Here is a 16605-nt window from a genome sequence, read left to right as displayed (position 1 = left end):
CCCCCCCCCGTACCAGGCTGAGGGCCACCTCCAGCATGGGCGCCAGCGCCAAAGTCCCGTGAAAGAGGGGCACGCAGTCGACGAAGAGAGCCGGGGAGGCGGCCTGCTCCCTGCCGGGCCTGGAGGCGGCGGGGGGCGGCCTCTCGGCCACGAGCAGCCCGTTGACGGCGCAGTGCGGGTACTTGGCGCCGTGCAGCACCATCTTGCAGTAGGCCTGAGTGCTCAGCCTCATCCTGACGGGCCCCGCCGCCAAGCGCGCCCCGCCGCCAAGCGCGCCCCGCCGCTCGGTCCGCCGAGCTGTCGTAAAAGGGCGTAAAACGCGAGGAGGAAGGGGGACGGTTTGGATAGCGCCGTCTCGTTGGGCCTGCGGCCGGCCCGGCGTGCACCGCGCTTCCGGCCCGGCGGCTCCTTCCGGTGGCGGCCCGGCGTAGAGGACGGTCGGCAGGTCGGAGGGGCGCGGGGGGCGGCGGGGCTCTGGGTGGGGCCCGAAGGCACCGGGAAGGGGCCGAGGGGGCTCGGACGGGACCGGGGGGATACGGGGGGGACCTTGGGAAGCCGCTCGGTACCGCCCCGGGTGCGTCTGCACCGGTGACCGCTCGCGATGGGGTGGGGATGGGTTAGGCCTGGGCCCGCGGTTGAGGTAGCGCCGGGGGTGTGACGTCATGATGGCGTGACGTCACGCCCCGCGGTTAGGGCAAGGGCGAAGGTGGGTGCTGAGAGGCTCCGGGGTGGCTCGGATGGCACGGGGAATACCGGGACCCCCGGCTGGGGGTGGGCGGGGAGGGGGGTCGGGGCTCAAATATGGGGGCCTGGGTTGGGGGTGGGGGGCTCAGAGCCTAAATCAGGGGTCCTGGGCTGGGTGAGGAGGGGGTCAGAGCTCCAAGACGGGGCCCTGGGTTAGGTTTGGAAGGGATCGGAGCTCAAATATGGGGCCCTGGGCTGGGCATGGGAGGGGTCAGAGCTCAAATACGGGATGTTAATTGTAAAACAGGGTGGGAGGGGGCTCATCCACGCATCTCCTCGGCAACCAGGAGCATCTGCGCTGCTCTGCAGCAGAAAAACGCGCTGCCCCTGAACTGCCTCCTCTGTAGATAAACGGGAAGGGGTTTTATGGTTTTATTTTCCGATCTGTGTGCTCCCTGCCCTCCGTTGGCAGGGATTTACCCGCTGTCGTTTTGTCCTGGCAGGATGTTGGCTTCAAGGGCATTCAGCCTCATCGGGAGAAGAGCCCTTTCCACCTCCATCTGTGTGAGGGCCCACGGGCACGGTAGGTGGCACTGCTTCGTTTGCAGCGAGAGCAACACCAGGAAGAACCTCAAACGCGGCCGTTAGAAACTTTGAGGCTGAGGAGAGCTTTGTGCCAGCTGCGAGCCGCCTCCCGATGGCAGGCGGAGCAGTCCAGGGTGCTGTGAAAGGTTCTTCCCCTGCAGGGATCGGTGTTTGTTTTTTTTTTTGGAGTGCTCTCTGTGGCAGCAGGGCACCCGCAGCTGGGCTGTGGGCAGGGAGGGATGCAGGATGGGCAGGGCTGCTCCCTCGCCCTGATGGAAGAGAGCTGCTGGAGCAGCGCCCGTGCCAGCAGGTGGCATCGCGGAGGTGGGAGAGCTTTGTTCTTCCCTTTCTGGGTTGCTTAACTGGCACCATCTTGGTTGTTTTTTTCGCATTGTAACTGGTGAGGGAGGTTAGTGTAGGAATTAAAAGCTGGATTCTGCGTCCCTTCTGTTCCCGAACGCAGCTGGCGTTGTCAAAGCAGAGGACTTCAGCCTCCCGGCGTACGTCGATCGCCGTGATGTCCCCCTGCCTGAGGTGGCCTTTGTAAAGCAGCTCTCTGCCCAGCAGAAGGCTCTGAAGGAGAAGGAAAAGGCGTCCTGGACCGCTCTGTCTGTCGATGAGAAGGTTGAACGTAAGTCCTGAGGTAACCCCGCGGCCGGCAGCGCTCTGACCCAGCCTGCTGCGCCTTCCTGGCCGCCGGCTTCCTGCACAGACGGCCCCAGCGTGGCTCGAGGCTGCTCAGCCCTTTGTGGTCAGGCTGCAGCCGCGAAAGAGCTGTGTTAATTTTGTGCTAATTAACCTGTACACGGGTGGAGGTGAGCGGAAGGTGCGGCTGGTGTTCCTACACCTGTTGGTAGCCGCCGGGTGCCTCAGGGCACGCAGCATGCTTCACCGAAGGAGCTGAGTGGTAGGTCAAGCTCAGCCAGGTCTTCCTTTGCCTCCAAAAAACCCCGATTGTTCCTTTTTTGCGCTCTGTTACCAGCAGGCCAACAAAAAAAACCCCACCCTTGTTGATTCCCAGCTGTAATCCCGTTAGCCAAACCGCGTAAAACCAACCCCGCGCGTTAACGTAGGAGCAGCGCAGTGCCCACCTGCCCCAGAGCCCTCGGATGTTCCTAAACACTTTCCGAATCTGATGCTGTCCTGAACTCACGAGAAATACAGGAATGATGTGCAATACAGCTCCCTCACTTGGTCTGTGCGTGGAGGAGGCTGGCTAATTGCGAAGCTATTTTAACATCCCTTCCGTTTCAGAGCGCTTTAGGCCTCGGTTACCTCCCTCTAGCAGGCGCTGCCTTCCCTCAAGTTGCAGGAAAAGCCGAAATCGGTGACTTGCTTAATTGTTTTCCTCAGTGTACCGCATCAAATTCAACGAGAGCTATGCAGAAATGAACAAAGGGACAAACGAGTGGAAGACCGTCCTCGGGGGAGTGCTGTTCTTTCTTGGCTTAACTGGTGTCATCCTCGTTTGGCAGAAGATTTACAGTAAGTGACCGCCGAGCGGCGTTCTGTCCTGAATCGTGAGCTCAGCTGGCATCTGATGCGGAAAACTCGCCTGAAATTGGGCGGAGTTTCAAAGTGTCGCGTGGAACAGGAGGTTCTGTTTGTTGGCCTCTGAAAACTCAGCTCAGGGGTTGTGACTGAATGGAGGCCGGTGGGTACGGAGCGAAAATCTTCAGCACGTCGACTTGTAGGGAGAGCTTCGGGGGAAAGGGAGGGGAAAGAGTAGCAACACGCTACCCATCCCAGACCTTCCCTCTCTGTGAAACCCGCTGTTGCAAGCGCTTAGGGGAGCTTAGGTTGGGGCGGGTGATGGCGTACACGTGGTCAGCATTGGTTGTTTTTTTGGGGGAAAAAGCTTCTCGTTAGCAGAACTCGTTACCGCCATCGCCACCTTGCTCATCTTGTCTTTGTTCCTCTTGAATCGCAGTGTATGGCCCTATTCCGCACACCTTCTCCGACGAGTGGGTGTCGATGCAGACAAAGAGGATGTTGGACATGCGAGTTAACCCCGTGGAGGGCATTTCTTCCCAGTGGGATTTTGAGAAGAACGAGTGGAAGAAGTGAGGCAGCTCAGTGGAACCTGCTCTGCTTGAATACAAAATGATTCCATCACCTGCGTGTGACCTCGTTGCTCATGTACTGGAACCACCTCTCCACCTAAATAGATGATAATAAACTTCTGGTTAACTTGAAAGCTTCCTTTTATTGGTCTCCGGATGCATTTGTGATGGGAATTTGTAGCGCAGCGTCGGGGGGAAGGGTTTTTCCGGGTCGTCCTCTCACGGTTGTAGACAGCGTTAATTGGTTAAAGGGAATGAAACGCCCGTGTTTCCTGGGGGAGGTGAATAAGGTGAAAGTTACTTTGAGTTTGTTGTGTTTGAAGCATTGATAACGCAAAAGTTGTCAGAACTGAAGCAGCAAGATCTCACCTAGCCCTGCAGGGGGATATTGTTCAGCCCAGACTGAGTTTTTCTGGGGCAGCGGTAGGTTCCTGGGAGGAGCGCTGCCTTTTTCCCCGCCTCTTTAAGGCCATGTTTCTGGGACACAGCCAGGAGTCACGCTGCCGAGGCCTGAGCTACATGTAAGGCAAGCAGATCCCAGCTCGGCATCCCAGAACAGCTCCAAAAATAACTCCTCAGAGCTCCGCGAGGCAGCGGTGTGGGTCGGAGTAGGGCACGTGGTGGAGAAACTCCACTTCTCCCCCCCGTGAAGGGAACCCGGATCTGGGTTTTGGTTTTTCTCCACCGCTTTTCCTACCCCGACGGCGCGGGCAGGCTGCAGACCTCACCGTCACCTCCGGTGAGAGGAGAAGCAGCTGTAGGTCAGCCGAGAGGAGATTGAGGTGACACAGAGATGGTGCCCAGAGGGGCCAACTGCGGTTGAGGGGACGGAAGCAAAGGCCACCCTTCGTGGGAGCATCCCAGGTCTCTTACTGAATCTTATGGTCTGAGCAAGCCCTGTTTTAACGCTCAGACGTGGCTCGACGTCTTCAGGGCCTGAGCCGTGAAGGCAGGCGCCTCTACTTGCTCTGCTCTGCCCGTGGCTGCCAGATTTCCCTCTCCCTTGGGCTACCCACCAACGCCTGTCCTGGCTTCCTGCGAGCACAACCCGTTACAGCGAGCCTTGGCTGCAGTCCCCTCGTCCCCTGGTTACAGGGCTGCCGTGGTTGGGTTGGGGGGGGAGCACGGGGATCTCCGCGGCTTCTGGTGGCCCCGGGGCTGGGTTTGGAGGAGCATTGATGCGGGTGCCGAGCTGCTAGATGAATCTCCTGTGAGAAGCGATGTCTGGCAGCGTGTGCTGGCGTCGCAGGAGTTACAGCTCGTCCTGCCCCCCTTGCTGCAAGGAGGGGGAGATGGGCTCGTCCCCGCTGCTCTCCCAGCAGCGTGCCGTGCTCCGTGTTTCTGAGGTGAGGGCCTTACTCCGCAATTCTTATTCCCGTTCCTGCGACTGGGAGGAATTCATGTTACGGGGAGAGAAATCCTGCCGAGCTCGCTGCTTGCACCAGCCCGCAGCGTCCCAGAATGGAAGCCGGCCCCGCGCTGGCCGTAGCCCCTGGGGGAGATGGTGGGGTGCCCTGCCAAGAGGGGTGCTCCATCCCCTGCCGTTGGGGGCCATGGGGGCTGCACGGGGAACCCCAGGCGTCCTCCTCTTCCCTCTCTCCAAAACACCGAGCCTCTGCAAAAGCCCTGGCAAGCCAGGGAGTCCGGAAGGGAAACCTGAGCCTCGCCACGGCCCCAGGTCCTCATTTCGTCCTCCCCTGCCCTGCAGCGGCCACTGGCCCCGGACCCCTTCTCCCAGAAGCGTGGTGGCGAGGAGCTGGAGCAGATCTCAGCGGGTGAGCGGGCTGCTTGGTGGGGCTCCGTGTGCTCCCCTCCGGCCCCTCCAGGATTTTGGGGTGTTTATTTGCAGATAGCTTCAGGTACCGAGCAGCCGCCTGAGTCCTGAACCCGGGGAGAGAAAAACCATGGGGAGCGGAATGAGCAAGGTACTGGGAGGGACTGGGAGGGACTGGGAGGGACTGGGCAGGGCCGTTCTGTGTTACCGGGGGATGCCACGGTGGTGCCCTGAACACATCCATTTCCACCTGCCCTTTCTCATCCCCTTTAAAGCTTCAAGCACTTGAGGGATTTTTCCCCCGTCCCCTTCCAAGCGCTGATCCCCGTTTTACATCCCAGCCGTGAGCTCAGTGCCTCGGGGTGCCTAAAAAGCAGCAGCTGGCTTTTGGTGCTCGTCCTCTGGGTGGTAATGCCGTGGCACCGACATCCTCGGGTGCTGCTGGGGGTCCCAGGGGGCGTGCAGGGAATTTTCCTCCCCTTGTCACCACCGCGACATATCCGTGCCCAGCTGTGAGGTGCTGGGAATGGGCAAGGAAGGGGGGGTTTGGCTGCTGCTTGGCGCTCAGGGCCGGTGGTGGGGATCGATTTCTGTTTGCACCCTTAAATAGCTGCTCGCTGTGTGCCTCGTCCAGCTTAAAATTAAACTCTGGGACAGCCACGCTGCAGCACGCGGGATAAATTAGAGCCACCCCAGGCCCTTTTTATCCCTCCGGGGTAATAACGATGATAATTTCTCTCCACCCATCTCAGCGCAGCTCTCGGTGCGCGGAGCTGTGGTGTCCTCCGGCGCTGTCCCCACGTCACGTTTTCCCTCCTTTCCCTCCTTTCCGCTCCGTAAACGCTCCGAGCCGTCCCTTTTTCTCCTCTGTAAGCCACGGCAGAGAGCCGGAGACAAAATCTGCCTACTGGAAGGCGCTTCCTGCAACACCTCGGCCAGAAAGTAACCGTAAAATGCCGTGGTTCTGAAGCCGTTTGCAGGAGGAGGTTGCCGTAGAAAAGCGATGGGGTCCCTGCTGGAGCTGGTTGGGGACGAGCATTTTGGGGGATCCAAAATGCAGCAGCTGGGGTTTAGGGCCTTGGGAATTAAAAACATGGTGTGGCACGTGGAGGGACAGCTCTGCTCCTTGTCTCCTCGCAGGTGGTCACGGGTCTCTACCTGGGGAACATCCGCAGTGAGTGCGCAGCCCTGCGAGCGCCGGCTGCCCCTGGGGCACGGGAAAGGGACGTCTGTGGGGTGACCACGGCCGAGTGGTGAGGACCCCACTGGCTGGAAACCTCCCCCGTGTTTCAAATGGCTTGGCTTGGCTTGGAAGGGACCTTAAAAACCATTTAGTTCCAACCCCCAGGGAGGTGGTTCGCCAGGACAATATTACAGCGGGGCCGGCGCCTGGCTTGGGATTCGTCCTGCTCCAGGGTCAGGGCCATCCTGGGAGCTCTGTGCCACTCATTTGGGGTATTTTTCACCCAAGGCTGGCCTCCCTGCATCACACGGGGCTGGGGGCGATGGCCGAGGGCTCGGCGGAGCAGCTCAGGCGGGAGGACAAGCTCTCACGCCCTGCTCCTGCTTCCAGACTCGGAGGACGGGGCCAGCCTGCGGAGGCACGGCGTGACGCACGTCCTCTCCGTGCACACCGGTGCCAAGCCGGTGCTGGAGGTGAGCCTGGGGGCTCGGGGGGGGGTCTGCACGGCGAGGCTGGCAGGTGGCAGCTGGTGCCAAGGGGACGCGTGCCCACCTCCCGGTGCGTGGCGGTGGGATGGCGACGCTGCCTTGGCACCACCGGGCGGTGCCGAATCGCGCCCAGCGCTGGGAGAGGGGTGGCTGCGGAGCGCGGCTGCTTCCTGGCAGGATTTTGGGGAGCTGGGCAGGTGGAGGCCGGGGGTGCCCGGCCCCGCGGTGCTGCCGTGGGCAGGGGCCACGAGAGGGCAGCGGTGCCCCGCGCACGGCGGCGCCGGGGCCGCATCCAGCCCCGGCAGCGCAGCCGGAGGCAGGACGGGGACTTTGGGGAGCCCCCGCGCTTGTTGTGCTCCCCCTGCCCCGGGGCAGCCTGTGCAGCCCGTGGGGACACCCCCCCCCTCGATCCGGGACTCCCACCCCACACGCTCTCCTTCGGTGCTGCTGTGGTTCTGGCGCTGGGTTTGGGGCTGAGGAATGAGGACCCCTCAAAATACAGCGGGGGGCAGGAGGCAGTCCTGTCCCCCTCCCTGTCCCCAAGGTCCTGGCGGCACAGGCAGTGCCACAGCAGGCAGGTGGCACCCCTGGGTGCCCCCACCACACGTGGGGCTGCTGCGGTCCTGCAGGCGGGGCAGGTGAAAGGGTGCAAGAGGGGAAACTGAGGCACGGGGGGGCTGCGGGGTGGGTGCAGGGTGCTCGGCCAGGTCTGTGCGTGTGGGTGAGCTGGTGCACATATGAAGACGAGAGACCCTGGGGGCTACATTGCTCTTCTTGGTGTGGATCTGCGCGGTGTGCAGCTGGAGCTGGCCTTCGTCCCGGCCCCAAAATCCTACAGCAGGCAACGGGGACGGCTGGGACCCCGCTCTGCTGGGACCACCGAGGGCGAGTGCCACCCCTCTGTGCCAGGCAGCCCCAAACAACACCTCGAGCCTCTTCCCCATGAAATCATTGGGTAACGGGGAGAGGAGAAGGAAGATGCATGAAACGGGGGCAGGGGAACGGCTCTCCTGGGGCCGGGTGGTGCAGCTGGAGCTGCTGGGGCGCGGGGCACGGCCAGGCGGGCAGCAAACCGCACGGGCAGCGCGCAGCGGGGCTGCAGGAAAGGGGAACAGGAAAAGCGTGGTGGCTTGAGCAATGTGTCAATCACGGCCCCCCGGCCGGGGACCGCAAACCCCAGCGCTGTTCTCATGCGTGCAGCACAGCTTCCCTCCCCGGGGCGGGATGGGGGCACCCGGGGGGCCCGTGGGGAAAGGGAAAAGCCGCTGGGAGCCCAGGTGGGCGCTGCGTGCGTGGCTTGGCACGGTGGCTTTCCTGGTGCAGCGGCTTTCCTGGTGCAGTGGCTTTCCTGGTGCAGTGGCTTTCCTGGCACGGTGGCTTTCCCGGTGCAGTGGCTTTCCTCACCTCCCCAGGTGCCGGGAAGCCGCAGCCCGTGGTGGCTCATCCCATGAAATCTGCTGCCGTTCGCTCGCTCGTGCCCGCGTCCCAGCTGCTCGCCACCACGGGCGCCTTCCCCTGCGTGCCGGAGAGCCGTGGTTTGCCAGGGGATGAGGAACCCAGCTGGCATGCCATGGGGAAGGGCCGGGCATGCGGGTGGCACCTCGGCTTCATCCCGCGGGGGTGAACGCAGGAAGGGTGCTGGGATGGAGGGGGGATGCTCGGAAAAGCCCCCGCGCCCTTCTCCTGGAGACATGGGTCTTTCCAGCCTGGGGACGTCCCCACGGTGGCTGCGCCTGTCCCGCTCTACCCTTCTCTCCTTCTCCTTGCTAATTACCTTAGGTAATCAGCTTTTTCCAGCCTTCTCCTTCGACCTGGGCTGGAGGGAGGCGAGGGGCGGCTTTGGGGCGCGGTGACATGAGGATGGGGATGGGGCAACCCCTGGCGTGCTGCTGCTCAGCTGCCTCAGCCCAATCTGGCAGGATTCCCACCCGCTTCGCTAAGGAGAAAAAAAAAAAAAAAGCAAAACTCAGATGAAAAGGGGCTAATTTTAGCTCAGAACAGGGAGGATCGAGGAAGCAATGCTTTAAAGCAAGCTGACCTACGCCGGCGTGCGGCGGGGTGATTTATTGTGTACTAACAGGGACCAGGAGGAAATAACTCATCGATGAGGGTGAGCTGACGAGTGCGTGCTCGCACACGTTGTCCTGCCGGGGCTTGGCAGCTGCCGGAGGGGGGACGGGGACGGGGCTCGGGGAGGCTCCCGGGCATCGCTCGGCACCTTTGGGTGCCTCTGAAATGCGGCTGGGGCCGGCCTGGTTCCTACCTGAAGTTACGGGGAAGAGCTGGGGAAATCCTGCCTCTGAAAAGCCCTGCCTCTTGAAAATCCCATTTTCGGCGGTTTTACCCCTAGAGTCACCTACTCCAAGGCTCACGTAGAAAAGAAAAGAGAAAACGGACGAGGCTGTGGCTGTCCAAGGTGTTTAATTGCCGTAACTGCCTTTTTATTGCAGGACATGACCTACCTCTGCATCTCGGCCTCGGATTCATCCAGCCAGAACCTGTAAGTCCCCGGCACCCCCTGTGCCTCCCAGGGTGGCGCTTTGGCAGTTGTCGCTCAATAAAAGTCCACGTTCTGCACAGTGGCTGCTCGGTTTGGCCACGCTGCCAAAGCTTTGCTGGTGGTGCTGAGCTTGGTGAAAGCCACGGCTCGTTCTCAGGCACTAACGGGGTGTGTAGGGCCTAAATCTGCTCCTCGGTGTGTTTGCAGTCAGCACGTTTAATTTTCGATCAAAAATCAGAATTATTCCCCTCGGGTTGGGCCTGAAATTGGAGCGTGCTTCGTTGGCGTGGAAAGGCAGTGATTGGTATCGCTCTCCCAGGTATTTTCCTTGGGAGAGCAACGAGGTATTTATTAAAACGAGTATTTCCCCCATCGAAAACATAACTCCTTTAAGGATGATCCCGAGGAGCGGTGATGCTGGGGCCGTGCTGGCCGCAGGCCCTGCTTGCTGCCCGCTTTGCGCAACGGGCGCCCAAGAACCGCCCGCTGTAACCAGAAGATGGGGGACTCGGGGGATTTTTTTCTCGCCCATCCAACCCTAAAAGGCCAAAAGGTTCCTGTGCCGTGGCTGCCTGGGGTCTCGCTCATGGAGGTGCTGCTTTCCCAGCGCCCTGGGCAGCGGCTCTGCGCCGCGGGCAGGATTCTGCTTGCTCACGCTCCCGCTGAGCAGAAAGAGAAGCTTTACAAGAAAGCCCTGCCTCAGCAAGAACGAGAGGCTTGGGGTTATTTTTTTCCCCTCTCCTTTCCTCGCTTCGCATTTGCGGCATGTCTCCTAGAAGGGGACAAAGCCGGCTGCCGGAAGGAAGGCTTATTCAGGGAACTATTTTCTGCTCCTCGCTTTGCGCCTGGGGTTTCACAACCCCGGGGAGCCTGGCGTCCCGCGGGGCGGCTGCTCGTGACTCGGGGCTCGGCGGCTCTCGGCCTTGCCAGTCCCGTGGGCTGGGACCAGTTGAGCTCTCAAACTGGGCGACCACGTTGAGGAGAGCCCCCCTGGAGGGGGCGGCGGAATGGGGTGGGGACGTGAGGGTGTCCCCGCCGCCGGCACGTCCCTACAGCCCCGCTGGTCCCAGCCAAGGGATGAAGAAGAGGACTGGGATTTGGCAGTGCCTGCGTGCCCTGGGGGCTGCTGGCTGCTCTGTGAGGATGAACAGGATCAGGAGAACCCCCCTGGGACACGTTTTGGGCCAAGAAAAGCCCCTGCTGCCCAACAGGAGGTGCTTCGCCGCCTGCGGTGGTGGAGGAGGAGGAGGCGCCTGTAGCCCACAGGGAGCGGTGGATTTGGCATCTCCTTCCCGGGCTGAGAACCTAAATATTTTTCTCATAACCACAGCTTCAGAGAATCCCCCCGTGTCTCCTCTCGCTGGGTCTCGGGCAGCAGAAACCCCTGCTATTTCTGAATGTGCCCTGGGTTGGTTTCTTAGAAGGCACCCGAGCCCTGCGCTTCCAGAGAAGGGCCACGAGCATCCCTGGCGGGCAGGCAGAAGGCAGGGGGGAGTTTCGGAGGGCTCTGCCTCGCTCGCACGGGGAAGGGGCTCCCGGCCCCGGAGGGGGTCTCAGGAGGATGCCGCGGGGGCGAGAGGCGAGCCGCGGGGGCTGGCTGGCGCCCGAGCTTCTGAGAAAGCAGGAAGGCTGCGTGGGCGCTGCCCCGGCCCCGTCACGCGGAGGCAGCGGAGGAAGTCCGGGACCCAGCACCCACGACGGGGCTGACCAGGACCCCGGGGCTTGGTGCGAGCAGGGGCAGGCGGGATTTGTAGCAAACGTGTGTCAGGAGCCAAATAAGCAGCTCTGCGTGGGCTCTCTGTCCTCTGAGCAGCTTGCGGCACGCCGTGCAGGAGGGATGAATATTGCCAGAGCCTCGTAACCCTCCCCTGAACACCCACCTCTAATTCCTCCACGTATAAAGAGGGATTTCAACCCATTCTCCGTCTCTGGGTCTTTACGCTCTCGGCAAAATGAGTGCTGCTCGTGCTGGTGAGCACCCAAGCAAGGGCTGCAGCTCAGCAGCCCAAGCCCCAGGTCCCTGCCCCTGCTTTGCGCAGAAAACCCGCTGCTGAGGGTTTAACACGCTCTGCCCCCGCAGTTCCTGGTTCCTGGCAGGTTTCAGGAACGCAAGCAGCCACCCAGGGGCGAGCCCTGGCACGGGCACCGCTCCCCTGCAGGTGGCTTTGGTGCTGGGCTGTGCGCCCCATGGGTGCCGGGGGGGGACTTGGCCCTGCAGGCAGCGCCACCAGGTCCTCCCAGAGCTGGGTGAGTTGGTGGCATCGCCCTGCTCCATCCCAGTGCTTTGGGAAGCAGGAAATCCCCCCAGAAAGCCTCTCAGGCCTTTTCCTTCCTGGCTGCTGAAGGACCTGTCCCTTCCTGTGTCGGGGAACCGCTGCGGCTCCCACCCTGCGCCGGCCCCAGGGCAGTCCTGGGGAGGACTGTGGCTGCTCCCGGCCTCACCCCGCTGCCTCTCCCCCCGCAGGATGCAGCACTTCAAGGAGTGCATCAAGTTCATCCACGAGTGCCGGCTCCACGGGGGAGGCTGCCTCGTTCACTGGTGAGAGCCTCCAGACGGCCTCGATGCCCCGGTTTTGGGGAAAAGGGTCAATGCCGAGGGAGGTGCAGGGGGGAGGGAGGGTCCCCGGCGCTCGCCGGGGCTGCGCAAGGGTTGGGGGGGCTGGGAGGTGGGGGTGGGATCCCAAAAAGCATCCTCGGGATTGAGCATCGGTCGTGGTGGGGAGGGAAAGGAGATGAGGAACGGCGTCGGGGCAACGGGGTGGTCCATGCCCCGAAACCCGAGCACCTGAAGATGGACAGGGCAGGGGACACGGGGACGTGGCGGGCGCATCCAGTGCCACCGTCCCCTACCCCTGGCCAAGCAAGCACCCCCGGCCCTGGGAGGAGGCACCCCATGGGCGTCCCTCGGCGCGGGGCTCCCGTGGTGGTGACGCCTCCTCCTGACACCTCTCCGTCGCCCGCGCCAGCCTGGCCGGGGTCTCGCGCAGCACCACGGTGCTGGTGGCTTACCTGATGACGGTGACCGAGCTGGGCTGGGAGCGCTGCCTGGCCGCCACCCGGGCTGCCCGCTCCTACGCCAGCCCCAACCCCGGCTTCCAGCAGCAGCTGCGGGACTACGAGGGCACCCTGCTGAAGGAGGTGGGAGCCGCGCACCCGTGCGTGCGCTTGGCCTCGTGCCGAAGGGTGGGCTCCGCCGCTGGAGCTCCCCTTGCATGGGTCTGCGGGGGGGTGGTTTTGCAAATAACCACGGCTGCTTGCTTTGCCTGCGGCGCTTGTGCAGGCAGCCCCAGCCGGCTGCTCGCCCTTTGCGCCTGCTATTTATTACCTGCGGGGTTTGTTTGTGCATGCATGCAAAAAAAAACCAAACCACCAGCACCAAAAAGTGCCCAGGCGTTACGCGAGGATTTAGCAGGACTTAGCGGATCGGCACCCTACAGGGCGGCAAAACCCCGATGTCCCCATCTGCTGCGGCCCAGGGCCACCACACCAGGACAAGGAGCGCCTCGAGGGGATTTCTCTCCCCTCCTCCCAGGCCGGACAGCATGTGACAGTGGCCCAAGTGTCAGCCCCTTCCTGGCACTGTCACATGAGGGACGTGGCCCTGCTGGGGCTGTCACCGCCTTGCCAAAACGCCCGAGGAGGGGGCAGAGTGGTCCAGGGGATTGCAAAACCCCTGGTGCTGGAGATTCCCTGCAGGGCTTCCCCCGGCCGGGCCAGCACTCCCCAACCCTGCCCTGGCCACGTCCCAGTGCCCGCCGTGACACGGGGCTCACCGTGCCCCTGGGGGCTCCTCCTGGGCCTTTATTCCTCCTGCCCCCCAACGCAAACACCCCTCGTCCTTCCCCTCCCCTTAGAGGTCACGTTGTCTTTGGGTTTGTTTTTTTTTTTTGCCTTCTTGAAGTTTTGCTGCGGGCTTTGCAAACGTTTCCCGGGAAGTACCAGCGGTTTGTGAGCCGTGGGGGTTTAAAAAATGGCATTTGCTTTGCAAGGGCTGCCTTTATTTTTGGAAAAATGCTGAGTTCCCTGCGATGGCTTCGTCTGGGGTGGCCAAGGCTGGGCACTGTCGCATTGCCCAGCCCCAGCTGGATTTTATCAAGGGGTAGCGCCAGGATTTTAGCGGCACGGATAGGGGAGAGGGCGCACACCTGTCCCCCTGCCCCGGGGTGTCCCCAGGTGCTCGTGTGCCACCACCAGGCTGGGATGGGTGCTCCTGGCCCCGAGCACGGTGGGTTTGGGGTTTGTGGTCAGCGCTGGAGGGGCTGGGTGCTGAAAGCCAGCACCTGGCAGCACGGCGGGGCGCTTCCCGCTGCGCCCTGCTGGCTCCGTCCCTCCGAGCTGCCCGGTGGGTGCCGAACCTCGGTGGCCAGGCTGCTCCCCGCTGGGACCTGCGCTCCTACGGGTGCTTTGTCACCACCAGCACCGTGCACGGATCCGTGCCCCTCAGCAGCGCACCACAGCCCAGGCTGCAAGGCGCAACCATCTCTCCGTGGGCACCCAGCGGCTGTCCCGGTGGTGGCTCAGCCCCGGTGGCTCCCGGCTGGCTGCAGAGCAAGCAGGCAGCTCCAGGCGCTGGCCAGGAGGAGGAATCCAGTCCGGCCTCTGGGACATCCGCCCTGGGAAGCGCTGAGCTTCCCAGCCACTGTTTTCTAGCGAGGAAGTCATTGCTGGCCCCCACCCCGAGCAGCAGCAGGGCTTCCTGCCCCCGGCGCGCAGCTGCCGGTGAGTCCCGCCGCCGGGGTGAGTGGATTTGGGAAATCCAGACATTCCCACTGGAAATCCCCCCTGCCCGGGCTGATTTTCCCCAGCTGCAGGAGCAGGGGAAGCCACCGGGGCTGCTCTCAGCCTTTCTCCTGCCTTTGCCCAGATCCCAGGAAGCCGCAGCCCCACGGCTGTTTGGGGGCACCTTGTCTGGAGGCACCGAGGCCGGGGCACGTGGGAGCTGCCAGCCCCCAAAACCGGGGGTGTTTCAGCAGCCCCCTGCCTCCCTCAAGCTGGTGCCTGTCCCAGTGCTCCCAGCTCTCAGTGCTGGCACCCATGGGTGCTGCCAGGGGCAGGACGCTCCACCCTTTTCCCCCTGCAGCTTTCCCATCCCTGGCCGCACGCTCCAGGCGCTTCGCAGAGTGTTTCGCGCCGCTGGGCACAAGCCAGCCCTCTCTGGCCGCTCCTCCCCGTGCGCCCTGTTCGCTGGGTGCCTGCTCGCTGGGTCCCCGCTCCTTTTGTCATGCTCCGAAGCTGTTCTCATGCCCGGGGCAGCAGGCGCAGAGGCTCCAGCTGAGCTGCCCTTCCCTGCCCACGCTTCTGGGCACGGATCCCGCAGCTCCGTGCCGCGACGGTGTCGGGAAGCCTTTCCACGGGGCCATCTCCTGCTCCGAAGCCGCCTCCGGATCTCCGCCGGGTGCCAGCTGGCCCCGAGCCACCCGGATGCGAGCGGAGCCTCTGCAGGGACGGGAGAAGGGCTGCGATGAGCAAACCTCTCTGCGAGCAGCCCTGCTCAGCCTGCAAGAGCCGACCTGCCCGCGGCGTTTGGGGCAGCGAGTCCGGCCTGCGCCAGCGGGGCAGAAAAGCGTGGGGACGCTTTCCTTCTGGTAACTCAGCCCCACGAGGAGCTGAGCAGCTTCCTGGCAAGGGAAAGTGAATAAAGCTGCTGGAGGCTGCAGCTCGGGGGGAAAAAAAAAAAAACGGGGCTGCTGCCAGCTCTGTGGGCCCCGGGGTGCTCCGAGGGGCTGGCTGGTGGTTTTTTTTTTGTAGGGTTTGGTGCATGGCTCGCGTGATGCGTGCACGCTGCACGGCGTGGCAGCTCCTGCAAAACAGGGGCCGGTGCCGTGACCGTGTCGTGGTTGGGATGCCCTGCCTTGATTTAGGGCTTTGCACCACGCCGGGTGGGGGGGTCCGGCACAGCCCCCGGTGACCCCGGCACCCCGCCTGGCTCTGTCCCGGCAGTACCGCGCCTGGATCCGCCGGGACTACGGCAGGAACCCCTTCAAGGACCAGGAGGAGCTGCAGCGCCTGCTGGCCCTGCAGGAGCAGGGGGTGGCACAGGGGGGGCACGGGGAGAGCTCCTGGGCCACCCCCCTGGCGCCCACCCCCTCGCTGCCCCCCAGCCGGAGCCGGCGGATGAGCAGCTGAGCAGACAAACGTTGGCCTCGGGGCTGGCAAAATTCGGTGTCCACTTTGCCGGGCACTTGTTGGGGGGTTCACAGTGCCGCGGTGAGCCCAGCCGAAGGGCTGGAGCTCAGGGGGGAGTGGGACTTGCAGCCCCCCCCCTTTGGCTGCTGGCTTCGTGTGGCTCAATCCTAAAGGATCGGGGTTGGTGGCATTGCCCCGAGCTGAACCCATGGGGACGGGGAAAACAGCGTCGGGCTCCGTGCTGGAAAAGGAGAGCTGCCCTCGCTCGGGATGGATTTTCCTTCTCCAGCCCACCGTTGGCTGAGGTCCGTCCGGCATTTCCTTGATCTCCCAGGGGGGAAATCGGGGGCTGCTGGACCTGCCTGGCCCCACTTTCCCCTACAGCCTGACCCCAAAGTCCCCGGCTGCAGAATAAATCGTTCCTGAGCCAAACTGTTCCCGTTCACCCTGCATTAAACCCTTTCCTGGGTCCTTTTCGCCCCGGTCCTTTATTTGCTGTGGGTTTCCAGCCATCCCCCCTCCGTCCATCGACACAGACGCTCTCTGTCCCAGCAGCCCTGAACTCTGAAATCTTCCACGCCACCCTTTGTGATTATATGACTTCGCTTAGCTTCTCCAAAAATCTGCTCTGCGAAAAAAAATAAAAACGCATTTCAAATATTTCCGGGAATTCCCTTAATGACAAATTCTGGGTACTCGGAGTCTCCAAGGGTGACAAAGCTGGGGACAACTTGCCAAGCCTGTCGGAGAGGGGAGGTTGATGAAAGCCACGGGAACTGCTCCCGACTCCGTGCGTTACTGCTGGGAACGGGGGATGGACCGCCACAACCGCTGCACCGCTGCGTCCCGATTTCCACTTTCTCCGTGAAAACCACCGGAAAAATTCAAAACTTTAAAGCCCCCAAACCCCCCAGCCATAGCATGGGGGGGCCTGGAAGAAGACTGACATTTTTTTCTGCTGCCCTAAGGCTGCCACGGTTTGTACCGGGGGCTGGCGGGGACCGAGCAAACCTCGCAGGTATCGCCTTTAACGCCCCAGGTGTCGTTTTAGGAAGCAGAAAAATGGAACCGGGGCCGCAGGGAAACGAGAAGAAGGTCGGTTTCTGGCGTCAATAGGAAGTCATCGGAGATCGGAGATAAGCAGAGATTCGAGGTGCGGGAGGTGCGATAAGCCCCAAGCCCGGCCGTCTCGGCAGCCGCCC

The 16605-nt window shown here is 62.7% G+C and overlaps 3 protein-coding genes across 4 annotated transcripts in view; 2 read left to right on the top strand and 1 right to left on the bottom strand.

Moving 5' to 3' along the window:
• Positions 1 to 300, bottom strand: part of EMC8 (ER membrane protein complex subunit 8) — a 6742-nt gene extending 6442 nt beyond the window's left edge. The window contains exon 1 of the mRNA XM_035336844.1: positions 14 to 300. Coding sequence (XP_035192735.1) covers positions 14 to 232 — 219 coding nt within the window. The 5' untranslated portion in view covers positions 233 to 300. The remainder of the gene's footprint in view (positions 1 to 13) is intronic.
• Positions 301 to 306: 6 nt separating this feature from the next.
• Positions 307 to 3466, top strand: LOC118172749. Its single transcript, XM_035336848.1, has 5 exons — positions 307 to 445; positions 1188 to 1267; positions 1733 to 1900; positions 2623 to 2754; positions 3200 to 3466. The coding sequence occupies exons 2-5, from the start codon at positions 1189 to 1191 to the stop codon at positions 3334 to 3336; spliced, it is 516 nt and encodes a 171-aa protein (XP_035192739.1). The 5' UTR covers positions 307 to 445; position 1188; the 3' UTR covers positions 3337 to 3466.
• A 1575-nt stretch (positions 3467 to 5041) lies between these two features.
• On the top strand, positions 5042 to 16161 carry LOC118172748 (dual specificity protein phosphatase 22-A-like). Of its 2 annotated transcripts, XM_035336847.1 has the most exons (8): positions 5042 to 5257; positions 6247 to 6280; positions 6680 to 6762; positions 9228 to 9277; positions 11742 to 11816; positions 12244 to 12415; positions 15218 to 15439; positions 16096 to 16161. In XM_035336847.1, the coding sequence occupies exons 1-7, from the start codon at positions 5237 to 5239 to the stop codon at positions 15401 to 15403; spliced, it is 621 nt and encodes a 206-aa protein (XP_035192738.1). In that variant the 5' UTR covers positions 5042 to 5236; the 3' UTR covers positions 15404 to 15439; positions 16096 to 16161. The 2 variants fall into 2 exon arrangements, with proteins under 2 accessions (XP_035192738.1, XP_035192737.1); XM_035336846.1 differs by lacking the exon at positions 16096 to 16161 and having other exon boundaries at positions 15218 to 15573.
• The last annotated feature ends 444 nt before the right edge of the window (positions 16162 to 16605 follow it).

This window comes from Oxyura jamaicensis, chromosome 11 (assembly GCF_011077185.1).
Source record: "Oxyura jamaicensis isolate SHBP4307 breed ruddy duck chromosome 11, BPBGC_Ojam_1.0, whole genome shotgun sequence".
NCBI lineage: Eukaryota > Metazoa > Chordata > Aves > Anseriformes > Anatidae > Oxyura > Oxyura jamaicensis.
This window is presented reverse-complemented; position numbering and strand designations above follow the sequence as displayed.

Excerpts from the sequence above, each read along its gene's own strand:
- LOC118172749 (XM_035336848.1), top strand. The coding sequence starts at position 1,189 with ATGTTGGCTTCAAGGGCATTCAGCCTCATCGGGAGAAGAGCCCTTTCC. Across the intron at positions 1,268-1,732 it reads TGTGAGGGCCCACGGGCACG|CTGGCGTTGTCAAAGCAGAG; the intron begins GTAGGTGGCACT and ends TCCCGAACGCAG. Across the intron at positions 1,901-2,622 it reads TGTCGATGAGAAGGTTGAAC|TGTACCGCATCAAATTCAAC; the intron begins GTAAGTCCTGAG and ends TGTTTTCCTCAG.
- LOC118172748 (XM_035336847.1), top strand. The coding sequence starts at position 5,237 with ATGGGGAGCGGAATGAGCAAG. Across the intron at positions 5,258-6,246 it reads TGGGGAGCGGAATGAGCAAG|GTGGTCACGGGTCTCTACCT; the intron begins GTACTGGGAGGG and ends GTCTCCTCGCAG. Across the intron at positions 12,416-15,217 it reads AGGGCACCCTGCTGAAGGAG|TACCGCGCCTGGATCCGCCG; the intron begins GTGGGAGCCGCG and ends CTGTCCCGGCAG.